Source organism: Penaeus chinensis, chromosome 13, assembly GCF_019202785.1.
Source record: "Penaeus chinensis breed Huanghai No. 1 chromosome 13, ASM1920278v2, whole genome shotgun sequence".
Classification (NCBI taxonomy): Eukaryota; Metazoa; Arthropoda; class Malacostraca; order Decapoda; family Penaeidae; genus Penaeus; species Penaeus chinensis.
The window spans coordinates 7,265,518-7,292,238 of record NC_061831.1 but is presented as its reverse complement, the minus strand read 5'-3'; the positions used below and the strand labels follow the sequence as shown (position 1 = coordinate 7,292,238).

The following is a 26,721-nucleotide window of genomic DNA, read 5'->3' as shown; positions in this document are numbered from 1 at the left end:
CTCTAATAATGGTATGGTTAATGGTTAATGGTTATTCATTGTTGGCCATGATAAGCCTGGAGTATGTTGGGGAGAGAAATGGTCCACCCCTCAGGGTTGCTTGAGGGGTACGGGCTAGACAACTAAAGCAGGGGAATACCGTGCCCATGGCTCCCTCAGGCCGTTCAGGACTGGCACAAAGTCAGCCTTTCATCCTTTCAGCACGGCTCTCACACCTTAGGAAGTGGATAGTAGAAGTTGTGGTGAAGGGACAGAAACAAAAAAGTAGGAGGGGAAAAAAAAAAGACCATGCAAAATTTGTTGAGTCGAGGGCTGAGTCCCAAGGTTGGGGAGTTCCCCAGCATTGGGTCCCAGTCTCCGCCTCCTAAGCCCCCCCACGACAACAACGAGCAAGGGATTGGGGGGGAAGTGTTTGACAATACATCTGATTGGCACATCTGACTAACACTTGCAATGGCAAGTCTCTTTCAATTCTACATTTTAGTGATAGATTTTCTATCAAAGAGGATTGTCATATACTGTATTCTTTGCTTATTTATTTATTTATCAAATAAATAAAATAATTTGAGTATATTTAATTTGTTACAATGGTTATTCGTGGTGGGACAGACTGGCTTTCATTTAGCTTCTAGATTACCCCTTTTGTGCAAGGAATGGCTGGGGTAGAGTCAAATGCAAGTGTTTTTCTGAAGTCCCATGAGTTTTAACCTCCTTTTGATGATATAACTAATATGTATCCAAGTTTTTCCCACTCACTTTTTCAGCTCTACAGTATAATGATAGATTGTCCTCTCAAAGCAGTTTTACATTTTTTTCTTTCATTGACCCATCAGCTGCAGGTACATGTGCTGTCCACTGTATTTTTGTGAATTGTGCAAAGCTAGGGCTCCACCAAGGACTTAATTAGTAGGCCCTGCATGACCACTTGTAATTTCCCCATTCCTTGAATCAAAGATTTTTATAAGCTATTAACATCAATACTGTTATTTTACAATGATTACCGATATATTACTAAAGCAATAACAATAAAAAAAAAAATATTTACAAAAATCAAGGGAAAATATAAATGGGTAAGATGGGTAGGCATAACCGACTCATAGGTGACTAAAGCTTGCGGAACTGTCTTTGTGCAAACAGAACCACTTAGATCACTGTGGTACTAGCTAATATGGGATGCCATCTGCAACCAATGTGTAAGTAAAATCAGAAGCAAAATTATCACACCCAGAAAAACATGTATGACCTATTTTTCTTTAAATGATATGTATCATGATGTACATCAATTTGCTTCTGATGTCTTACCATTGATATCAAAGAAACTGAAGGGATGAAACTACTTAATATTTATTTAGATTTACTTAATTGTAAATTTATTTACAAAATAATACAGACAATAACCATGTAGAAAGATAAGATCATCTCATAGTATACATCGTATATACAATTCCAAAGCTCTAATAAACACCGAAATCTAACTGGAAAAATAGAACACCCACAAAATTGAGCACTGACTGACAGACACTTGCTCATGCTTGCGGTTTTGGCAAATCAAAGTAAAATGGCCAAATAGGGCTGTTTGCTTGGTAGTATGATTGTTTCCTGCCAGGTTTCAATTGATGACCCTGACAGACAGGAGCAACTCTGTGTGACAGTCAATGTCTGCCAGGCATTGTTCTATTGTGTGGACAGGGTATCAGTAACTAGATAATGGATTTGTTTCTGTTGCCATGATGTTGCTAACATTTAAAATCAAATTGGGAGATGCAATCTGGGAAACAACACATCTTGCAAGTTTGACATCTGTTCCATTTATGTACCAGACCATTTTCATTTATTCATACTATTTTGTCAACATTGGAACTTCCACATTTTCATTCACAAGAACATTCAAAAATTGATGCAGTGTGACCCATACTTCACACCTAATTTTAAATGTCTTTCTAACAACTGCTTCCTTTATGGCTAAGACGAGACAGCGCCTTTGTGTTTAACTATTCCTGAGAGGACCTGAAGGGCATCTGGCGATGGGTCACGGCCTCTGAACCTGCGGAAAACTTCACCCGGATGGCAGCCTCCACCCAGCGCCAAGAAGGTATCACAAAACCTGAAAATAATGAGGAAAAGTTGTTTTAGAAGTATAATAATCGTTGCAAAAGGATACATAAACTTAAACCAAAGAAAAGATAAGGGAAAAAAATGAGAATTATTTAGTAATTATCATCTCAAAAATATTAGCAATTAGACACCACTGAAATCTCACCTCTTTCCAATAACCTCATGCTCTTCACTCGACTCCTTGAATGCCTGGAAAGCATCTGCCGCTACCATACGTGACCAAATGTGCGAGTAATAGGCAGCAGCCCAGACGTCAGCCATGATGGTGGTGTTTGAGCAGGGATGAGCATCATACTTGTCTAAGACGAAGGGGCGGTATGTGTCCCACAATTCTCGAGATACATCCAGCCAGAAGTCTTTGCTGTGTGGGGGGAAATTTTTTGGGATGCTCAGTTTGGTCACTTTTGGGTGGTGAGGGAGATGACAATGTAAATAAAAATGGCAAAAATAATATGTCCTAAATAGTGCCATTCAGAAAAACATTACATGGATGCTATTAGGAATAACAGTCATATGAATCCTATATATAATCAAAGCAATTCAAATTATTCCTAAAAGAAAAGGCATTTTCGAAGATTAAATAAATAACTTACAAAAGATATCCTTACCAAGAATGAAGCTGAATATCAAGATGAGCAACGTAGAGTTCTGAACATATGTCGAAGCCTGCCATGTGGTTGCGACTAGCTATGATATCCTTTATGCTTGACCCACTTAAAGGCAAGCCAGAGTCGTAGTGGCAGCTTACGCGCTCCAAAACTTCTGGCTGGTACAGCCTGGGAGGCAGACAGATAATCATTATTTTGATGGACATTACTTACCTACTTTCATACTTAATGAATAATAATGACTGAAGATGATAATGAACAAAAGTAATTATGATTATGATGATGATAAAAAAATAATAATTTCTTCACTTCCTCCCAATTAACCCAACCACCACAGATTCATGTTCTGTCCCCTGTACTTTTTTTGTTAATTTTGTTACATACAGATGGCTCCACATGTGTTCAGCCAACAAGGAGTCTAGTTCGAGTCCTGATTTCCCCATTCCTTGAATTGGCAGGAAAATGTATTTTTCTTTTTAATAATATTGATATTGATACTGTTATTATTATTATTGATGTTATGATTATCAAATTGTTATTAAAATCTTGATAACATTTAACACAATGAAATAATGCAAAAGACCCTTTCCAAGTCAAGAAATAAGATAAACTGGTGATATAGGTAGGACTAATAAGAAACTCCTTGGAGATTAAGCACTTGTAGAGCCATCTATGGGTAATACAATAAATTAACTTGTATTACAGTGGGCATGGCATGTATTCTTGCCTCCCGTGCTGATTGGGTTAATAAAGTAACTATAATATTTACCAATTTTGCATGAAGTTTGAGCACACTTCTACGGCATCCCATTCAATGTTAGTTAATCCTGATGCTTCACTGTAAGGAACCCTTGTAAGCAGGTGCTGAAGAGCATGTCCAAACTGAAAGAAAAAAAAAGAATAAAATAAATGTCCATAATTTAATTTTATACCAAAAAGGATGATAACTTCTTCAAACACCCATTAATACCTTAGTGTCCATAAATGATATGCCACAATTACAAGGCCATGAATTTGAAAACTTCAACTTTCATATTCCATACCAAACACATTACCTTTTGGAACAGTAAATTAACATCATTGAAGGTAAGTAACACAGGTTGGTCCTCAGAGGCAGGAGGCTTGAAGTTGAACACTAAGTTTGCAATCGGTGACGTCCCTGCAACCTCAGATCGACTGCGGCAGCCAAGCATCCATGCAGAACCAATCCGAGTGTAAAGCTTCTCGCCAGGTCTACAATATGAATATAAAATTGTAACTGCAATAACAATAACAGTAATGGCAAAATAATAACAACAATACAAGATTAAAGATATTAACAATAATGACAACAATAACAGGACTAAGATGAAGAATCATGACTATCATCAGCAATACAAATAACATCAAACTATGATGTTACCACAACCAATTATAATTATCCAGGCTGAAATGCTATTTCTGATACAAAAATAAAAATGAGTTTATCCTACAATCTACGACTACACATCAAAGTTAGTTACTTTTTTTCTTTTTTTTAAAGGGAAGGGTGAGAAAAAATATTTTTGCCTACTCAAAAATCCTACCTGCTATAAGGGTCCAGGTAAAAGGACGAGAGGTATTCCCCATTAGCATCTGTTACTTGGAAGAACCGCACATCTGGGTGCCAAGTGGAAACCTCTCCACTTGGGATTTCTTCGAAGGATATGCCAAAGAGCTCTGAACTGATCTCCAGAAGCTTCACCAGCACGTGCTCAAATGGGAAATATTCTTGGAGCTGAGCCTCATCAAAGCTAGTATGACAAAAAATAAAATAAATAAGCAATCCATTATAATGTGTATAACAAGTAATAAGAAAAATATATAAATAAGTAAATAAATAGATAAATAAATAAAATTTTATGACACAATACACTTATTTCTTTGCATTTTTTGTGATCTCATCTGACATCACAAAGTACATACTTGAATACATGACGCTTGTGCTTCCTTCTCCAGTATGGCACATCCCATGCCTCCAGTTTCCCTTCAAAGCCTCTGCCTTCTGCAAACTCTTGCAGACTAGCTATTTCTTTGTCCTGAGCCTTCCGTGCTGTGAAATAAGATCAGCTTTAATCCTCAGGCTTACTCTGTTCCACTTGTTGAGAATGCCATCAGTTATCCTACCAGTTTATCTTAGCTAAAGTTATTTACTTCATCATCCCCTGAAATATTCTATCACTAGAGGATTTTGTAAAAGGGCATTGGTATGTGGACTCTACCAGATCAATCAAATTTTGATTCCTTTCCATTCCATTCATGTAACTCCAATACCATTTTCTACTCAGTGGCATTTATAACCATACTTTACACACCAGAGTGAAAAAGTCAAATGAATATAAACCACAAAAGTTCTCACCTTTAGCTAACAAGCTGGTAATCATTGACATCACATTCTCTACACTTCCTGCCATTTTGGTCTCCATGGACATCTGAGCAAAGTTCTCATACCCTAAAATCTTAGCTTGTTCGCTCCTAGAAGTGGAAGGCAGTATTAGAAAAAGAATGACAGCTATTTCCACTATGAACAAAATCACTATAAGAGAGTGCAATATTTAGCCTTAGCTATGTCTTTTGCAGTTTCATAATTTCAATGTAGTATATGTTTACATCAAATGATACAAACTAATATTCAGCAGCAGCTATTTGAATTTAGAAGCCCATCAACTTGCACATACCTTAATGACCGAATTTCTTCCAGATGCAGGCTGTTGTTTACATCTTTACTAATATGGTTTGATGCCCTCATGTTGAATGCCCTGTATGTGTTACGCCGCAGATCAGTTAGTGGACAATGCTCCAAAAAGCTGTCATAAACATGGGGATGAAGAACAATATCCCATGGCCCCTGGTGAAATCGTGACCTGGGAATGAAAACATTATTTACAAAATTTTGTTACAAGAACCTCAAAAATATGGCTTGCATATGAAAAACCTATGGCTCACTATCAGCCCCTACTGAAATTAAGTGTTCATTTGACTCACCTGTTTACTGCCATGTTCTTCAGGAGATCAACTGGAAATTCTTTGACAAGGCTGGGATCATTTATCCTATATGAGAACCTATTTGTTGACTCCTACAAAGAGAGGAAAAGATTGAAAAATACCATCAAATATGATGGAGGGATGTGATGGTAATAATGGGGAAATGATGGAAATAATGAAAAAATTATAGAAATAGACTGGGATAGTGAAAAGGTACAAATAAAAATGAAGTATATAACAAGAAAGTATATAACTAAAAATATAGATAAATGTATAAATGAAATTGAGTCATAAATATTCATTAGAAAGCTTTTATCATCATTTCAGGGTCATATTCTATCTGTAATCAAAATATAGACAAACTATTCAGGTAATACTCACTGCAACTTTTTTCCTAAATTCATTTTTTTGATCCTCTAGTTTCTTTAGCGTCTCTGCAAATAAGGGGGTTTTCTCAGCAGGTAATTCAATCCCATTCAACCGTGCCTCAAGAAGAAATTTACGCACAACACGTCTCTGCGCCTCATCTAGATTTGTGTCATTTACATATATGTCCTGCACGAAAGGGAAAAAATAAATATCATATTATAGCTCATTTCCGTGAGGTTAAAAATGCGTTTCAAATATACAACAGAAAATCAACATTTATTTTACCTTCTCCTTATTGGATTTCTTTGAATATGACAAGGAGAATTTTGAGTTATTTCTGAATGAGAGAACAACAGAAATAAGAACTGAAAATAATAAGAACACTGACAATCCAGCTCACCTTACAAGCCTCATAGATGGGAAGGCTCTGGAATTTATGCACTCTAGCCTTACGTGCTCGTTCGTGAATCTTCAAGTAAGTATTGGTATTCATCTCATTATTCTTGACTGTGTACAAGGTCTTCACAGTGCTCCATGCCTGTATTCAGAGGAGACTCCAGTTTGTCCAACTCTTCGACTATGTTCTTAAATGTTTTAGGTTCTTTCATTTCTGGTAGAAAGAAACAGAAGTAATTACAACTCGTAATTAGTCTCTACAATGAGTTATGCTTAAGATCTGTAAACATCATACATGTCATACCCACTTTTAGCTTTCTCTTCCACTGCCCAAACTCCAGATTCGTACTCCAGTGCCAGCTTGCCAATGCCTGTCCAGCATTTCTCTGGAGTGAGCTGTTCGAATTGTGGCAAGTCTTCTGTACGAAGGAGGGCATTGTCCTCGGCAGTATCTACTGGAGTTTCTGGAAGCCTGTTAACAGTGAATTCAGTTGTTTAATATAAAAAAGTCAAATACTCATAGAATGGTGGATGTTTGTATGTACTTAAAAAAACTGTTATGAGGTCTATCTCAAAACTACATGAAATAAACTGTACATAAACAAAATCTCTTTATAAATAAGGTATTTGTTCTGAATACCTACATGCACCCATTCATGACCATACTGGGACTGATGGATTATCCTCATCCTCTTTTACTCATAATTGTAGGAATTATGCCACAGTAACCCCCCTAACACCCCCCCCAAGACCTGGCTTTCATAGTAGGGGAGGATTTGAAGGTTATCAGGGAAACTGCACGGTAAAACTTAACAAAAGAGCTGTAAAGCATGTACACAAGATAAGAGTCACTTTACTATCTAATGCAGGGGGTACAGCTCTCTGCAACTCCCCTGGCAGGGGCTACCACCCCACCCTGGAAAACAAAGATTCTGCCATGGCAGTATAATGACTATGACTGACACAATGGGTTAAATATAGAGGAAAATTAACTGTACAGTCTATACCATCTAATGCAGGGCGCTGCACCCCTGCAACCCTCCCTGAAACACAATCCCTCCTCAAAACAAGTTCTGACTACAGCAACCTCCCCTGCTTCAGATCACAGGAGGTGCAGCACTGTGCATTAATGAGTTTGCGAACTACTTCTTGTATTTCTTTCCTATTTGACCCTGCATTTTCCCTGATGACCTTCATACCCTCCAATACTATTAGGAACAAGTGTGTGAGGTATAATTCCTGAATAAACATATAGTAGACGAATCCATCAATATCAGTATAGTTGTGATGCAATGCATACAGGTATTCTGAACATTTATCATATATAAATCCAATTCTACCTTAGTAAACACAATTTACTACCCGGTGTTAATGAATTACTGATATAATTTATGTAATTTCACAGGGTACACAGGTAGTTTCTGCTTATCGTCATGAGGAATATGGTAACATCTGTGAACTGAGCTTTGGTTACGTTAATTCTCAAACACACTAGGAGGCACACGGTAACACACTGTACTATAACCAGTCATATATACATAGTTATTACGTGCAAATGATACAAATACAACAACTGGGAAACGCCTTATATATTCTCAATGTATCTTCCTTTTCTACACATTGATAATGATTATGTCGAAAAGCTAATATACTTCAACTATGAAACTCTTCCTTACAATACGACATAGGTCGTTTTAGGCCTGTATTTGATCGCAGGAGAATAAAATTGGCGAAAATTCCTTCGTATGAGGACACCGGCCATGGCTTTCTGTTTACAACTTTACGTAAGGAAAGGAGGATCTCAATGCGCATGACACATTACACAACCCAATTTTATGTAAATAAGGTATCATACAAGCCAAAATCAACTTGATTATCATTAATAGATATTTATGAATGAATGGCAATTGGCAGAACATCAGTAAAATGCAGTAAATGGACAATATTGTAATTGAAGTTCCTCTTTTCGCCCCCAGATGGCACCGGTGTTTGTTTACAATTGAGGCACGTGGGGAGGACCTTCGTGTTTTTCATCTGTGTATCAATTTGCCGATGTTAATTGAGTGATTGCAGTTCTCCGTCGTATCTGAATAGCTTAGCTACTTGACTTTCCAGTCAGGATGGGGAAGCTAAAGGTGTCGATGCTGAGGTACCTCATGAGGGATGACTTCCGAATACTGACAGCAGTGAGTAAAAACCCGTCCATTTGTAAGAGAGAATTCTCAATGTACATATTTACCCATTTATCCTTTTTTGTCCCCATATCTACCACACACACACTCTCTTTCGCTTTGCAGAAACTGTCACAGATGAACAACCTCTCTACTTTTGCAATTATTGTGTGTGCAGTCTTAAAATGTCTCGAATAAACCTTGTTGAAAGGTTGAAGGCTAATGGTTGAAAATATATTTTTCAAATGTGGCAATCGGGCTCTCACAGATATTTATATCTAAGGTTTCATCAAGGTAATCATTCCATGCACTCTCTACTTTGGAAACACAATTGTCATCTACCAAAACCATACCAGATTTAAGTGTTTAGTATGTGTATATAGAACCCTCTGAATCAGAAACAACCTATTTCATTGATGAAGTCTTACATGCAGCATTTCTTAGTCATATACCATTGTCATGATTGTTAAATAAGAGCTCTATCCAAACATTCAGAAGTTCTAAGTTACTTCTAGCATGTTTAAGTCCAAGCTTGGTTCCCCAGTTCATATTGTCTCTCCTTTGGGTTCATTTTGTTTTCTATCTTGCAGAATAAAGGAAATGACAATTTCAAAGAAAATAATAATAATGTTAATAAGTCATATGGTTCATTATTCATTATTACAAATTTTGCATAATAATCTATCGACAGAGGGAGTGCAAATTTGCATGCACTGGTTACTTTTCTTTTCTTTTAAATATACATTGCTTGTCAACAAAGAGCCAATTACTATACCTGCCAGACCTCATCCATTAACCCTATTCATTGACTTTTCAATTGAATTGTTTTCATTATTATTGCTATTTATTATCTTTATTAGCATTGTAGTTTTAGGTATACAAAATGACTTCAGCAAATTATAGAAATTCATGGAGGCCTTCCAGCCTTCCCTGGCCTTGCAGTGAATCATTTCTTTGTATGGTAACTCTACAGAAACTGCCTTTGCACAAGTAGATCAAGCCATCCTGGCTAATTCTTGTCACTGTCTTAAAAATACACTATAATTTTAATGTATATCTCTATTTTAATTTCTGTTGCAGTATACTGAAATGCGTATTTATTAGATGTACATTCTATATGCTTATCATGCTTTATGTGTGATTATATACATGCATTTTTAAAAATTTAGAAATACTTGTTACACCCATTCATTACATGTGCACACCTCCAGATGCTTATATTGTTACAGTATCATGGATAATACAAGATACTTTGAAATATAATAACTATGGTCCTGCAACACATACCCAACAAAAGTCAATGGCTCTATTTTACATTCTCCAGATTGAAATGGGCATGAAGAACCATGAACTTGTGCCCATCACTCTCGTCACTCAGATTGCCAACTTGCGTGGTGGTGGTGTGCACAGGATGCTCAGGGAACTCTGCAAGCATCGCCTCTGTGCATATGAACGAGGAAAACACTGTAAGTGAGAAATTTTCATGGGTTTTTCATGTTGTATGTGACATTTTCTTTTCCTTTTTCTTTTTTCTTTATCCTTCTTTCCTTTTATCCCTATACATGACGACGATGATCTCTTGTCTTTCTAATAGGAAAATTGTAGTTTTAAAGGATCATTAAGAATAAAACAGTTTTATTTATTTTTCAGATGATGGATACAGGTTGACAAACATGGGTTATGACTACTTGGCTCTGAAAGTGCTTTCGTCCCGAGAAGTCTTAGGCTCTGTAGGCAGCCAGATTGGTGTTGGGAAAGAATCTGATATTTATGTCACCAGTGACCCAGCTGGAAATCCACTCTGCATGAAACTACATAGGTAAGAAGGTGGGAGCACGAGGAGAAGGGTGAGTATGGCAGAAAGTGAGAATGTCAATGGATAGAATAGCAGGTGTCATTTTGATTGTCTTGGAAGAGATTCTTTGTAGTATAGTTTACCAATTGTTAGATTTGAGTCTAGAAAAAACTATATTACTTGTTTTCATTCTTACTTTACTCATATGCTATCTTTATTAATATCATCTGGAAGATAATGCTGTCCATCATTGCAGGTATTGATGTAAAAGTAAAAAAAATTGTTGCCAAAGACTAAGTGACTAAGTGGCTAGTTTATGAGAGTAGTGGCATGCTGTGTCCGCGAAAATATTGATAAACATAATGAACATATAGCAGTAGTAGGCTAATGATATTTCTTTTCTGAAAACAAATCAAGTAGAATTATGAAACATATTCTTGGTACCCACACACTCGGTACATGGCCTTTGACTATTTCAGCTTCTGTAAATCTCATTTCTTTTCCAGGCTTGGGAGAACTTCCTTCCGCAAACTGAAGGAAAAGCGTGATTATCATCATCACAGGAATAAGGCCTCTTGGATCTACCTGTCTAGGCTGTCAGCCACCAAAGAGTTTGCTTACATGAAGGCCCTCTATGACAGAGGGTTCCCAGTACCAAGACCAGTGGATTGCAATAGACACTGTGTGATTATGGAGATTGTGAATGGTTATCCACTGTAAGTAGATCTCTTTGCAGCCCATTAGATATGTGTGTATGGTGTCTGACAAGTGATAATCTCAACCCATTGCCGTTGGGGAAAATTAATAAATAATGGGGAAGATGCTGTGCTCATTTTTTATATTTTTTTGTGAAATGTCTCTACACATAGATGGCTCTGCCTTACCCGATATTCATTGCCAGTGCTATGAATATTGATGATGTTATTTTTATTATAAACATTATAATTACTATAATGTTATAAACATTAGTAATAGCAAAATAAGATAACAAAAATATTTTTGTAAATTAAAGAAAAGGGTAAACCGGCAAGACAGGCAGTACTCGTAATTGGCTCATTGGTGATTTAGTACAAGTGTAGCCATCTGTGTGTAAAAACAATTAAACAAGTAAACTCACAGTGGGCATGGCATGGATACGTGACATGCCTGTCACGAATGGGTTAATCCTAAAAATGTTTATATCAGTTTTCTTCTTTAAAGCATGCCATACAAGTCTTCATACAACTTAGTTCATATCAATTCAAATCTCAAACTTACAGAATTGTTTCACATCTTCAGGTGCAACGTGCATGATGTAAAAGACGTCCCTCAGCTCTACAGCGATCTGATGGACCTGATCGTGAAGCTGGCCAACCATGGTGTCATTCACGGCGATTTCAACGAGTTCAACATCATGGTGGACAATGACGACAAGCCTGTGCTGATTGATTTCCCTCAGATGGTGTCAACTGACCACGAAAATGCCAAGATGTAAGTCCCCACTTCAGTTTTTGGATATATGAATGAGGGAATACTACACGACCCTTGCTTTAGAAATAAGAAAAAGAATGAAATTAAAAGTTATATGACTTTTGTTTCATATATATTGTTTGTTATATTATTAAATTAATGTTATATGTAGCAAATGACAAATCAGTTACGGAAATAGATATTGAATCATGATGGTTCATTACTATGATTTAGAATGTACAGAGAAAAAATGTCAAATCTTATGTGGTACTGTTATTATAGAGAAACTTACATATCACACAAGTATTATGATAATTTTTGTTGACACTACATGGGACATATCCCCAGAAAGAAAATAGTTATTAAGGATGGCTTCCCTATCCCACTCATAAACAAAACAATTATGCCAGTACTTAAAAGCAAAAGTACCAGAAATTGTAGATGAAAACATTTCAAATAAGAATATCATTAGGCAATATCAAGAAAAGAAGTGCACATGAAGAATTGTCTTCATCTGAGACAAAATTAATTCATGTATATCAGATGATTATTTATTATTTCAATTTATAATTTCATGAATAGACACTAAGCTGAAATATCTTACCATGGCCCCCTAGCCATGAAGTATGATGGCACCACACACTATGTAAATAACACTAGAAAAATACTAGATCAGATAATGATAATGAAAGATTTTAATGTTCTCATGACCTGGTTTGGCATATTTAAAGCTTGTCCAAATTTTGATCAATTAATACCAGAAGAACTTACATATTTGGAGCTCAGACCATAGATTCCCACCTGAGAATATTGTTACTCGCAAAATATTGTAATCAAGCCATTCTCTCTCCTTCCTTCCTCCTCCAGAAATGACCATGGAGTTGCTAATTCAGAGTAGTGATTTAACTCTTTATGCCTCGTATCAAGTACTAAATCTCTCATGGGATATTGTTACAACTAAAGTTAAACTGTTTACTCAGTGTGTGGTATCAAAGCTGTTATGCAATTATGTGTTGAAAATGCAACTTGAGAGATAATGTATTAAGCATACTAAATGATAATTAATATGAAAATTAACAGTGGGAGGCACTTTATCCCATATATTTATATTTATATTTATATTTATATATTTATATTTATATTTATATTTATATTTATATTTATATTTATATTCATATTCATATTCATATTCATATTCATATTCATATTCATATTCATATTCATATTTATATTTATATTTATATTTATATTTATATTTATATTTATATTTATATTCATATTCATATTCATATTTATCATATTTATCACATTTATCATATTTATATTAATATTTATATTTATGTACACACATATTTTACAAAGTTAGCAAGAAGTCAAAACCAAAGGCATAATTAATGAAGTATTACATTACAACTTGTGGATTCTCTCACTGATCCACATGAAAGTTAAACATACTAGTTTTTGATAATTGATATGAATAATCATAAATAATTTCAAGAATTAAAGTAATTCAATAAATTATATACCTTAAATGAGTTTGTGTTGAAATTTTGACACACTTTGATAACTGAAATTTTACTTGTTTCTATTTTTTATTTAAGAAGCAAAAGTAGCAGGGACATATATTGTTAGTCATAGACTTTTAGTGTTTTAAAAAACAATAAAGACATTGATAATTTCTTGCTGCTTTAACTAAGTGCCATTTTCTCTTCATACTCATTTTTTTTTTTGTTGTTGTTGTGCAGGTATTTTGACCGTGATGTGAACTGTGTGCGTGAATTTTTCAAGAGAAGATTTAGCTATGAGAGTGAGCTGTATCCTGACTTTGAGGGAGATGTTGTGTAAGTATGCAAAATGTCTGTGTAGCTGATAGTGATTATTATAGACATACAGTAAATTCTGCTTTCTAATCAAGCTTGAAGTTCTGTTTTGTTACATTTAAGTTTTATTGATATACTGTAAGAAGTACCAAGATGTATATATTGATTAAGGAAAAAATATTTGAGTTTGGAATTCATGGTCAAAGACCAGTATACAGGAGAAGCAATAAGAATATTTTATGTATGGTGCCCAGTTCAGTGTTTCAAACTATTATAAGTTGCAGAAAAGTATATTTCCATATCCAGTGTAGCAAATATAACAAATTTTACTGTTATTTTCTAATCCAGTCTGTATCCATATTGTCGAAGTTTTGTTAATAAGTCCTTTCTTTTTCTTCTACCTAACAGGAGGGAAGATAATCTGGATAAAGAGGTGTCTGTGAGCGGATTTTCGAAAGAGATTCAAGAGTTTAATGAACATTTCAAGGTTGGGAAAGATTTTGACACAGTTGAAGACAACTCTCAGAGCGATGAGGATGAAGAAGAAGAAGAAGAAAGAAGGTGAGGATGACAACGATGATAATGATGGAAGTGGTGAAGAAGATGAGATCCCATCCCTTGAACAACAGGAAGCCTCTAAGGTGCAAGACCAGACTGAGACAACAGGCCTTAAAAAAGAGGAACTTGCCAGGTTGCAGGATGAGATAGACATATTGTGCAAGGAGCTAAATATAGAGAGAACCGTGCAAAACAGTGAAAATGATGAGGTAATGGATATAATTGTAAAAGAGTTAAATAAGGGCAAGGAAAAAGAGAAAGAATTAAGTGAGGAGCACGCCAGACGAAAGAAGGGAAAGGATGCAAGGCTGCTCTTCATAAAGCAATTGGCCAAAGCCAGAGAGTTACGTCAGCACTATGAAGAAAATGGAGAAGAAGCCCCACCACTTGAAGACCTGATAGATGAGTCAATAAGTGACGTACACAGTGTCTGCAGCTTTTCAACAACAGCAAGCACCATAGAGCCAGAGGAGGTTAAACGGCGAATGCAGAAGGATCTTACAAGACGGGAAAAGAAGCAGGTTTCCAAAAAGAATTTGAGGGTGAAGGGGGAAGCAAATGCATACAGGAGATCCAAACTGGCAAATGAAGCCACAATCAAAGAGTCAGTGGGATGGGATGAGTATTAAATGAATTATAAGTTTAAAATAAACTATACTGCACAAAATCTTGTTTTCAAAATCTATAAAAATAAGCCTTAAAGAGTGAGATCAGAAGGTACTTGGGTAGCATTATAAGAGTCTTACATTTCTAGTTGACATTACATAATCTCATTATTAATATATTGAAATTTTCTGCCATATCAACTAAGGTCTAAGTTGATATGGCCATTAGCAGCATATTCAAAATATAGTAATAGGTTTTTTTTTTTTTTATTATCATTTTCCCTTTTTATTTTAACATTAATTAGTGATCTACTCCTGAAAATGTCTTTATTACAAAAAGCTTTTTACGCACACAATAACTGGAAAATAACATTAACAGAAAACTTCTTTTTCAACTTTATTATTGTAAACAATGCATAAGAGAACAGAGCTGCACCAATGTTAAATGAAATGTCAAAAAGTAAAGAAAAAAAAAAAGGCAACAGGTCTCTCGCTTTCTCTCCAAGACTTCCAATTATCAGCTTTTCATTCGCAAGAGATCATGACCTTGACTGCTCCACCTGCTCCTGTGCGAGCAGTCTCAAAGGCCTTGAGGGTTTCCTCCAATTTGAAGCGATGAGTAATGAGAGGCTTGACATTGACCTTGCCTGATGCTATCATATCCAGTGCCAAAGGATAGCTGGAAAAAAGAAAAAATGTATAGTTATAATGATTTTTTTTACTACTTCTATTTCATACTTTGCTGCTGTACTTTAGATTTTTATTCTTTATTTATTAATTTAAAGGACTGTCAGCCATTCTGTTTTAGCATCATTTTGAGGGATAATCGGTATGGTGCATGAGTCAATGCCACAGGTGTGTTTCTTATCAAACTAAAATTTAGACTTGCAGAACTAAGAAAGATAAAAAAATCTGTCAGAGCAACATTCTATGAACACATTTAGTTTCTCAATAAATCAAAAGCAGTTAAGCCGAATGATCAGTCCTACTCCAGAGCTTTAAAAATGCCAAAGCACGTACCAGTTAGCATAGCGGAAGATGCCCCTGATGTCCACCTCTCGTACCGCAGCATTGACAATTGGGATCTTCACCTCTGATGGACCTAAGCCAACAAGGACCATCATGCCACCAGACTTTGTAGCCTGTAATGAGACAGAAAAATTAAATTTGCATTAAAATGTCACTTGATTACAGAAGCACTTCTACCATTGGCTTCTTCATAACCAGTAAGAAAAGTATTAAAGACAAGTAATGGCAAAGGAGAAAGGCTTACAATCTCTAAAATGGAGAATGAAGCTCCTTGTTTTATATATATCCTTATTCACAACATCAAAACAAATAATACTGATAACAATGATAAATTTTCACCCCCTTCCTCCTAGGAAAATGGTACTTACAAAAATACCAAGGCGAATGCTTGACTCGGCACCACTACACTCAATAGTGATGTCTGGCATCCCACCCATCACCTTCTCAACCTCCTTAGCAATAGCTTCAGCATCTCCTGAACTCACAAGGATGGTGTGGTCTGCCCCCATTTCCTTTGCCACCTTCAGTCTGTTCTCAGCAATGTCTGAAAGCAAAAGACCAGAGGATATTTTAAGAACATTTTTATAAAGTAATACCCTTTGGACAGTGAATTGCTATGCCAGGTCAATTCTACCTAAATTTCAAAGCAATCGCTCTACTCACTACCTTTTCACCCTCACACCCCATTAATTCTCACCACACTCTACAACTAACAAAACCACACAACACTTTTTTCGAAAGCTTTCTGTTATTAATCTACACATCCATATTTCTATAAATTCTGCAGTCAAAGCAGTCCCTCCAGGTGCAACCACATCAGCTACTAAACATACAATTAGTAACTTAATCATCCACAACTCCAGTCTCTCCCCTTGTCAAATAAACTATACTGCATTTAAAACCTCTTTTACTTCCTTTCTCATAATCAGTGCTTTCTTTCCTGTACCTAAAATCAACATCCTTAGTCTACCTGGTGTGCCTTGTAGCTTTATCTCTGTCATCTATAAAACTGAACAAACCTTTAGCAAACAAACATTTTCTTATTCTTCTTTATATTCTTTGCCATTTTCTCCCTGTTGTATGTTCAGAGAGAAACCAGATATACACCTCTTGTAAGTATCACTCAGTCTTTTCTGCAACTACTCTCTTCTCAAGTGCTCATTCTACTTTTTATTACCTCTACTTCTATCTCTCCCATTCTTACACTTCACCCTTCTCTTATCCACAATACTCTCTCTTAAAGAACTCCCATTTATATCCCCTCCCTTTGACTGTACCTTGTCCTGTCTCTCACAGTCTTTTTGGCATCCCTTTCCTTCTCTCTTAACTTGCTCATTCCTAATGCCTCTCTCTCCTTTTCATCACTGAATCTATCTTCAACAAGGTAGGTGGTGATCTGACAACTCTCCACCATCTCCTTTCACATCCAGTAATCACTTTGCAAATTTTTTTGCCATCAGTACATAATCCAAGGGTGCTTTATCCACAACTTTTGTACCATCTACTCCTGCTCTGGTATACTTAAGCAATCTATCTTTTGAAAAGCAACAATTCCCACCACTAACTTCTGCTCCACATACACATACAATAGCCATTCTCTACTTTCCTTTGTACCTAGCACTCAATATTTCTTAACTATTCCTATCTTAATATTTCCCACCCTGTCAATGACATTCCCATCACCATTAATTTTCTTCCACACTATTTATGCAATCATACAGTTCATTCCATAACTAAGCCCTTTTACTCCCATGTGAGAATTCACTATCACCCAAAGATCATAATCTCATCTCATCCCACATTATTCCCTTTCCAGCTCTCTCATTATCGACGCTAGACACTCAGCCTTTTACCACTCTCAAACATCAATTCATTTTAATTTCACACACCATTAACACACCAACCTTTCTTCTCTTGAAAATTCTTCCTATTTCCATCCTTTTAGACCTTCATACTAAAGCCATATTCATTCATAGACCTGATTATTAGGATCCTCAGAGGTACAAGTATTGCTCTCTCATCCCTTTCTCTATCTTGCCTAACTGCAGGAATACCTACAGTGGAAAATTTAAACTATTTACAGATTTCAGTCTCCTCATTGTGCTGTAAATGCATACATAGTAAGGGTCCAAATTGCTAGTGGAACAATTTTGCAATGGCAGAGTTCATTTTAATTGAATAAAAGTGATCTCTCAAAATAAAAGACAATTTACTAGATTTGGGACTCTATTACAGGTTTCATTGTGGAATCAAGAACCCGGATTGAAAAAAAAAAAGTCTTGGATGGTTGACATCAAGAGATAATTACACCCTGGATATTATGGAGAATAATAGCTTTATGCAATGACAGGTGTCTTAGTAAGAAATGTTAGAGTTTCAAATCTATACAGACAGAATTTATATAGGATTTCATCTAATATATTGGATCCTTGAATTACTTCATATCCAAAGGACTACAATTATGAATTATTAATAAAACAAATTAATCATAAATAATTCCTCTGAATAATAATATTACATGTTAATTATCAACAAGTAAAAAAAAAAAAAAAAAAAAAAAAAAAATTATGGTCACAGTACTAAAACCATCAAAAATATAATACAATGATACAAAAATTCATTAATAACACAATTTTGAGTAATTAAAACTAATAAAATCAAAGAACCAACAATACCTGTAATGCAAACCTTAGTAGCTCCCATGGCCTTTGCAGTGAGCAAGTTAACCAGTCCAATGGGTCCAGCTCCACACACCAATACTGTGGAACCCAGGGTGACACCCGCACGCCTGCAGGCATGCACACCTACACTTAGGGGTTCCAAGATGGCTCCTTCTTCAAGGGTTACGTGATCCGGAAGCCTGGAGGAGGAGGAGGAGGAGGAGGAGGAGGAGGAGGAGGAGGAGGAGGAGGAGGAGGAGGAGGAGGAGGAGGAGGAGGAGGAGAAGAAGAAGAAGAAGAAGAAGAAGAAGAAGAAGAAGAAGAAGAAGAAGAAGAAGAAGAAGAAGAAGAAGAAGGAGGTAGAGGAAGAAGGTAGAGGAAGAGAAGGAAAGAGGAAAAGAAAAACCATTAGTTAAAAAAAGAAACTAAAGGGAGTGGGTGAGATTTTTTTTGAAAGGGAACATATACTTTCCTTATAGACATTTCACAAACATTCTTCATTATCCATGCTATCAATGTATCAGAAAAACACAATAAGAAATAAAAATGACAAAATTACTTGAAACAAAAATCTGCTGCATGTTTGTAGTAGCGACACAGATTCCCATGGTAAGGAGGGGTGGCACAGAAGACAACATCAGGACACAGGTTGTATTTGCCACCTTTGCAATAGTCACACATGCGACACGGAACGCCTGGTTCAATGGCAACTCGATCACCTGGAATAGACAGAAGACACATTTTAACTCTGAGTTACTGAAATACCTGTTCTTGTAGTGTAACATCAAGCTGATTCACATTATGTCTATAAGGCTTGACCCTTCAGATTCCAATGGTGTAAATGACATCTGAAGCATGGCTTATCTACTGGCTTTCACCAACACTTTTCAGCATTTTCATATTGAATGCTAACAATAATAATGTATCATTAAAAATTTAAAGTGAATCATAATAATGAAAGTTGTAAATGTGAGGTGCCCATGGCACAATCAGAATTGGCAAGTGCCCAAAACCTGAAAGGGTTAAAGCCCCATTAAAGTAGAAATGAGACTAATTACTGTACAAAAATAAAACCAAGCACAAGAAAACAGTAAAAACAGTAAAAACAGTAAAAAAAAGAAAAAAAAGAAAGAAAGAAAGAAAGAAAGAAAGAAGGAAAGAAATAAGGAAAGAAAGAAAGAAGGAAAGAAGGAAGGAAAGAAAGAAGGAAAGAAAGAAGGAAAGAAAGAAGGAAAGAAAGAAGGAAGGAAAGAAAGAAGGAAAGAAGGAAAGAAGGAAAGAAAGAAAGAAAGAAAGAAAGAAAGAAAGAAGGAAGGAAGGAAAGAAAGAAAGAAGGAAAGAAGGAAAGAAAGAAAGAAAGAAAGAAAGAAAGAAGGAAGGAAGGAAGGAAGGAAGGAAGGAAGGAAAGAAAGAAAAAAAGAAAGAAAGAAAGAAAGAAAGAAAGAAAGAAAGAAGGAAGGAAGGAAGGAAGGAAGGAAGGAAGGAAGGAAGGAAGGAAGGAAGGAAGGAAGGAAGGAAGGAAGGAAGGAAGGAAGGAAGGAAGGAAGGAAGGAAGGAAGGAAGGAAGGAAGGAAAGAAGAAGAAAGAAAGAAAGAAAGAAAGAAAGAAAGAAAGAAAGAAAGAAAGAAAGAAAGAAGGAAGGAAGGAAGGAAGGAAGGAAGGAAGGAAGGAAGGAAGGAAAGAAAGAAAGAAAGAAAGAAAGAAAGAAAGAAAGAAAGAAAGAAAGAAAGAAAAAAAGAAAGAAAGAAAGAAAGAAAGAAAGAAAGAAAAAAAGAAAGAAAGAAAGAAAGAAAGAAAGAAAGAAAGAAGTAAGGAAGGAAGGAAGGAAGGAAGGAAGGAAGGAAGGAAGGAAAGAAAGAAAGAAAGAAAGAAAGAAAGAAGGAAAGAAGGAAAGAAGGAAAGAAGGAAAGAAAGAAAGAAGAAAGAAAGAAGAAGAAAGAAAGAAAGAAAGAAAGAAAGAAAGAAGAAAGAAAAAAAGAATACCTCAACAGTACAAAATCTTAACAAACTTGAACCTACCAGTCTTCAAGTGTTTCACATTCTGCCCACACTTAACCACAACACCTGCAGACTCATGACCCAAGATCATGGGAGCCTTGACAATGAAGTCCCCAATACTTCCTCGGGTCAGGTAAGACACATCTGAGCCACAGATGCCAACCTGAGCCATGCGCAGAAGCACATCTGAAATGTTAAAGAGGACTTTAAAATAAGCCTAAATTAGATCAATTTTATATTCAATAAAGTTTAGATTGCTATATATTCATATATACATATACATGGTATTGTCTGTGTGTGTGTGTGTGTGTGTGTGTGTGTGTGTGTGTGTGTGTGTGTGTGTGTGTGTGTGTGTGTGTGTGTGTGTGTGTGTGTGTGTGTGTATATATTTATGTGTGTGTATTTATGTGTGTGTATTTATGTGTGTGTATTTATGTGTGTGTATTTATGTGTGTGTATTTATGTGTGTATTTATGTATGTGTATTTATGTGTGTGTATTTATGTATGTATATTTATGTATGTACATAGATATCTATTAATTCAACCATATCTATATATCTATCTACATCAATATTTACAACTATATAACTATAATGTACAGGATATCTTACCATCAGGTCCAATTTCAGGTATTGGTGTTTGCTCCTGGAAAGTTGAGGTAAATATTTAAATTTCACTAATTTCACAACACAGCAAAACATGCAACTTTAAATAATCATGACTGATAAATGATCATCACCATCATGATAAGAATAAAGATCCAATAACATGACAAAATATAAAAGGTTGTTTACTATAACAACAACAACAACGACAACAACAACAACTATTACTACTCCTACTACTAATAATAATAATAATGTAAGTTTAACAACTATAATGTTAATAATAACATTGATAATAATGATGGTTATAATAATATACAAATAAATAAAAAAAAAATAAAAAAAAAATAAATAAAAATAAATAATCAAATAATAATAATACCAATAATAATAATAACAACAACAAAAACAACAACTACAACAATTACAATGACAATGACCATAACTAAATAATTATGAAATAATGATCAAAATAAAATAAAACAATAATAATAATAATAATAATAATAATAATAATAATAACAAGAATGATAATGATAACGACAACACTAATAATAATTATAATGATAAAGATTATAAAGACAACAGTAAGAACTGTATTTGTAGTAATAATCATAAAAATATAAATATGTATAGTATCATTACAAGCCCATCTACACAATGAATGATTTCTAGTAATATTGAAGCTTAAATTCCTTCAAATCACTTTAAACTAACCACAAACTATACATATTACCTTAAAATCTAATTATGTACAAAAATCGATCTTATGAACCATATAACTGTCATAATGAAACAATACAAAGATAGTAAGTTACGGCTGCCTTGGGGGAGGTGAATATACGTTCTTCTTAAACATAAATCTGTGCAAGAATGGGATTAATGCTGCAATAAGTGTAACCATCAACAAAGGCCAACATAATTCCACAATCTAGTTTACAACTCGTAGACCTCTCTGGCAACTTGAAATCAAATACGAAACCAGCCCGATCTATATTATTAACAGAAGAGGATAAATATTTGGTCGAGATTGGTTGGATGATACCATGGCAATTACCAAACATGAAACCGGTGTCCTGCTTTTATAAAGTAAAGTACTACAAATTACCCCACTTATATAGCCTTCTCATACTCCGTTATTCAACGCTGTCAACTTATCGAACACCACTTACTTCATTCTACTTGAACAGACAAACATAAACTCACTGGGTAAACAAACAACTTACTAATCGCAAGTCATTTTTGCCATAAAGAACAGCGGAGAGGTTGTCTGTCGCCATGGTCGTCGAGGGAGTGACTGCTCGAGGAACAAGACACACTTGCTGTTTACGTCGCCTTTTCCGAATGCGATCCTCGACTTCGGTTTATTCTTATATGTTCGTTCCGTTGTATATTTGCATTTATATAAATAATGGCATAAAATTCCGGATTTCTCTACTTACTATTGTGTATTTCAATACAGAATACGGGTTAAGAGTAGGAAAATATGCGTGTTCATATTAATCTCTAGACAAGCGCAGTCATCCAGACAGTATTTTTTTACAGAGTAGAATCTAGGGTCGTGTGCAAAGATCTCCTGACGTTTGTAAATAACGATGAATGAATTTTCAATAGAAAATTGCAACATGTGTAAAACACTGTTGCATGTACAATGACAATCTTATATATGCACTTAGTAGTTGTTATTGTCATCACGATTATTTGTATTATTATCATTATTTTTATTATGATTACCTTCATTATTATTATTATTATTATTATTATTACTATTATTATTATTATTGTTGTTGTGGTTGTTGTTGTTATTATTATTATTATTAATATTACTATTATTATTATTACTATTATCATTATTACTATTATTATTAATATTATTATTATTATCATATTATTATTATTATTATTATTATTATTATTATTATTATTATTATTATTATTATCATTAGTGATATTATTAATATTATTATTATTATCATTATCAATATTATTATTATTATCATTATCATTATTATCGTCACCATCATCATCATCATTACTATCATTATTAATATTATTATTATTATTATTATTATTATTATCATTATTATTATAATTATCATCATCATTATTATTACCATTATGATTATTTTTATCATTATTATTATTATAATTATTATAATTATTATCATTATTATTATTATTATCATTATTATTATTATCACTATCATTATTATTATTATTATTATAATTATTATCATTATTATTATTATTATTATTATCATTAGTATTACTATAATTATAATTATTTTTATTGTTATAATTATTATCATTACCATTATTATAATTATTACTGCTATTATTCTCATTATTATTGTTACTAATAGTGTTATCTTTGTCAGCATTACTATTATCATTATTATCATTATTGTTATCATTATCATTATTGTTATCATTATCATTATTGTTGTTATTATTATCACCATTAGTATTATTACTTATGTTATAACTGTTGTTATTATTGATATCATCATCATGAAAGAGAGATACAGGACGAGCGAGACAGGCGGGGCATGATAAATACTGCAAGGCATTAGTGTATGGCTGTAGTTCCGCATGAGGGCGCATGAAGAACTACCTAATGATTTCGATGGTCAACAAAGAGCTGAGAAGTCAGTTACATAATATAAATTGAAAATATATATTATTTTGCGTATAAGTATCACATAAGGTTTATTCCATTCCAGTTATTATTCAGAGATGAATCATTACTTTACGTCCGGCAATAAAGTGCAAAATAAAATTTGCAAATACCAAATACATTTACTAAGAAAATAAACATATTTTTCTGAGAATTCAGTGATTAATATATATGTATATATATATATATATGTATATATATAGATATATCTATATGCGCGTGTGTGTGTGTGTATGTGTGTGTGTATTGTTATATCCCTGTTAGCTACCCAATGAAGGATCAAATTTCTATCAGATATGTTCGGGTACATTTGAGAGATGCTTCTAATATCTAAGAGATAAGAAAGAAGCACTGGTAACTTTGCGATAAGGAGAATGAACCGTAGGCGTCAGTTTAGAATATGATGTATTTGAAGCCGGGAATGGAGCTAATATGTCAAGCCTGTAGTATTATTTCCTTCATATAACAAATCCTAAACTGAAATACATATATTTCATAAATATATTTAGAAAAATCTTAAACCCAGTAGGACAAGAACCTACATGCATCTTCCATGCGCTTGATTGCTAATGAGGCTCAGTGCTAGCCTTTGACGACTACAGCTCATGTGTTCCTCCTGACCCCTCCTCCCTGTCCGTGATCAGGCACCCCCTCTACCCTCCCCTGGTCGCTCCTCCTCAAAGCCAAGGTCAGGGAGAGGCTTTCTACAACCCATGGTAGCGTGAGACCAGCTTCGCCCAACAACAAGGACTGATAACGATTATGTGAGGCTGTGTTATCAAAGGCATTCCCAAGTAAGGTCTTCTCGTGGGACAGAGAGCGTACCTGTTGAATTCTCGATTTATGGGAGCATTTTATTTTTGAAGGGGAAATGTGGATGTGGCTACATATAAGACGGATGCGCTGATTATTTTGAATACACCGTTATTATTGTGTGCAGGGGATAAAAAAATATAGACTGTTTTGCCACCTGAGCTTGAGAACGGTTAAGTATATTTTTTATGCATAGTCCATTCACAGAGGTGTGTGCGTGCATAGTTTATGCTCTGTGTCGAAACCACTCTACTTGAGATCTATATAAATAAAAAATCTTGTTGCACATAAGTTCATAAGTATATGGTAAATGAAATAACCTCTGTAAACAAATTATATGTGGAAGGGCCTTTTAGACATTCCCACCTGAAGAAGCAGCAAGGAGATTTATTTTATTTCCCATGTACCACACTTGTTTAACTAATATTAAAACATGCCGAGCAACCATTGCTAGGCATTCAGATTATTTATTGATGTGTATTCCTTTACCTAATAAGGTTTCTTTCTTGAAGGACTAGTTTATTTTCGCAGTCAATCGTGTTTTTAGCAATGGTTGTTTGACTTTTTAGACTCAATTTCATGCTTTAATATCAATCACTTATCAAAGTTACTTATTTTGACCTTGGCTGGTATCACAGTTAGGCCTACCGAACTATGAACCCTGTAACTTCTCATGCATGACTTGCAAAAGTCATATAGACACAAACATACATACATACATTTTACCCAGAAATCAAAAGGATCAATCTGATACACAATCGTCAGTTTCCAGAGAACTTTATTACCCCCAGGCCAAAGGCACGAACATAACCAAGGCCTTGAGGGCGAGAGCAGACGCGAGTTGCTCCACGCGTACCGCCATGTCCAATACTTCTTCGTTGCTCACAAGTGGTTCTCCTGAAGGATACGTCGGCGTAGGAGTGGTTTCCAGATAGGGTTTAGGTACGTTATCCTCTTCCGATGGCAGCGAAGGAAGATGGTCTACGGTGTAAAGACTAAAGGTAATCTGTGTCGGGGCTGCTTCAACGCTCATTAAAAATGGAAGAGAAATCATAGTAAACCACATTATGATTGTAGCTGACATTTTAGGATAAACTTGGGTAATGCGAGGCTTCAGATCACGATGTAATGGTGTGATGGAGGTTTCTGCATTATATATTGTAAAGACCTCAGTTTATGTGACCTGAAAACACATTGTTTGACCTTAATTGATAGTTACCAGTAATGGTGTACTTGAGAATACCTTATGACAAATGTTCCTGGCACAACCAACTGGAATTTCTTTTTTCATAATTGTTATAACACAGTTCGAAAATATATTGAGTTCTTTAAATTTCGGCAAAGTAAATGGACAAACTACAGGTTGGTGATTTTGATATCTATTCACTAGCGTCATGCTTGTAAAAAAAAAAAAGTTTGATAAATAATATCTCTTACGTTTATCACAATTTACTTGCTAACAAAGAAACAGCCGACCAGAATAAAACAGAGATGCAAATAAAGTTGATTGGTGCAACTAGAAAATATTTGACATAACCTTCGTTAAAATATGCATTGTCTTTGTAAAATTAGTATATTTTGTAAATGATTATAAATAATTATTTTACTTCTGTGTTTTAAATCACCAATACTTGCCCCTCGTAGGAAAATATATAGAGAGTAGTAAAACTGCCACTTTTTATTTTCAGAATACTTGAAGAATAATTACTTACATACAGTTATTACCATTAAATTGATTATGTTAACTTTTTTTTTTTTTTTTAGCTAAGAGCCTTTAAGAATTAAGTTATGTAATTTTTTAATGACATTGCACTGACGTATTGCATGAAAATACGTTTAGCCCTGAAGTATATGTAATATACGTCAATTTGTATTCACTTTCAGTTTCATTTGCACTGCATCTATATGTATATAACATCACAGTGATACAAGCAATGGAAATAGCAGGTTGTAGTATTTGCAAAGTATTCATATCATGTACCAAAATAATATTAAACTAATAGTAAAAAAAATACAAATTAGTTATAAAGCAATTATATCAACATAAAA

At 34.7% G+C, this 26,721-nt stretch overlaps 3 protein-coding genes across 3 annotated transcripts; 1 reads left to right on the top strand and 2 right to left on the bottom strand.

Annotated features, from left to right (window-relative positions):
* Window positions 1-1,341: 1,341 nt before the first annotated feature.
* On the bottom strand, window positions 1,342-8,287 carry LOC125031465 (oligopeptidase A-like). Its single transcript, XM_047622261.1, is given in 15 exon segments — window positions 1,342-2,104; window positions 2,261-2,476; window positions 2,724-2,891; window positions 3,493-3,605; window positions 3,779-3,956; window positions 4,289-4,495; window positions 4,668-4,794; window positions 5,101-5,216; window positions 5,420-5,605; window positions 5,727-5,818; window positions 6,108-6,281; window positions 6,496-6,630; window positions 6,632-6,705; window positions 6,800-6,963; window positions 8,168-8,287. Coding segments are annotated over 15 exon segments (2,178 nt in total). The 5' UTR covers window positions 8,254-8,287; the 3' UTR covers window positions 1,342-1,962.
* A 184-nt stretch (window positions 8,288-8,471) lies between these two features.
* On the top strand, window positions 8,472-14,951 carry LOC125031668 (serine/threonine-protein kinase rio2-like). The gene is given in 8 exon segments (XM_047622554.1): window positions 8,472-8,677; window positions 9,987-10,128; window positions 10,313-10,481; window positions 10,964-11,173; window positions 11,736-11,927; window positions 13,652-13,747; window positions 14,135-14,282; window positions 14,284-14,951. Coding segments are annotated over 8 exon segments (1,653 nt in total). The 5' UTR covers window positions 8,472-8,611; the 3' UTR covers window positions 14,914-14,951.
* A 318-nt stretch (window positions 14,952-15,269) lies between these two features.
* On the bottom strand, window positions 15,270-22,532 carry LOC125031669 (sorbitol dehydrogenase-like). The gene is made up of 8 exons (XM_047622555.1): window positions 22,409-22,532; window positions 21,189-21,222; window positions 20,598-20,762; window positions 19,138-19,297; window positions 18,594-18,778; window positions 16,287-16,462; window positions 15,910-16,031; window positions 15,270-15,568 (listed from the first exon to the last, which is right to left on the bottom strand). The coding sequence occupies exons 1-8, from the start codon at window positions 22,460-22,462 to the stop codon at window positions 15,415-15,417; spliced, it is 1,050 nt and encodes a 349-aa protein (XP_047478511.1). The 5' UTR covers window positions 22,463-22,532; the 3' UTR covers window positions 15,270-15,414.
* Between the last annotated feature and the right edge of the window lie 4,189 nt (window positions 22,533-26,721).

What these genes read in the sequence shown, in the direction of transcription:
- LOC125031669 (XM_047622555.1), bottom strand. Translation starts at nt 22,462, where the DNA reads ATGGCGACAGACAACCTCTCCGCTGTTCTTTATGGCAAAAATGACTTG. An exon ending in GCAGCAGATTTTTGTTTCAA is followed by an intron (nt 18,779 to 19,137) that starts GTAATTTTGTCA and finishes CTCCTCCTCCAG; the next exon opens with GCTTCCGGATCACGTAACCC. An exon ending in GCATTCGCCTTGGTATTTTT is followed by an intron (nt 16,032 to 16,286) that starts GTAAGTACCATT and finishes GTCTCATTACAG; the next exon opens with GCTACAAAGTCTGGTGGCAT.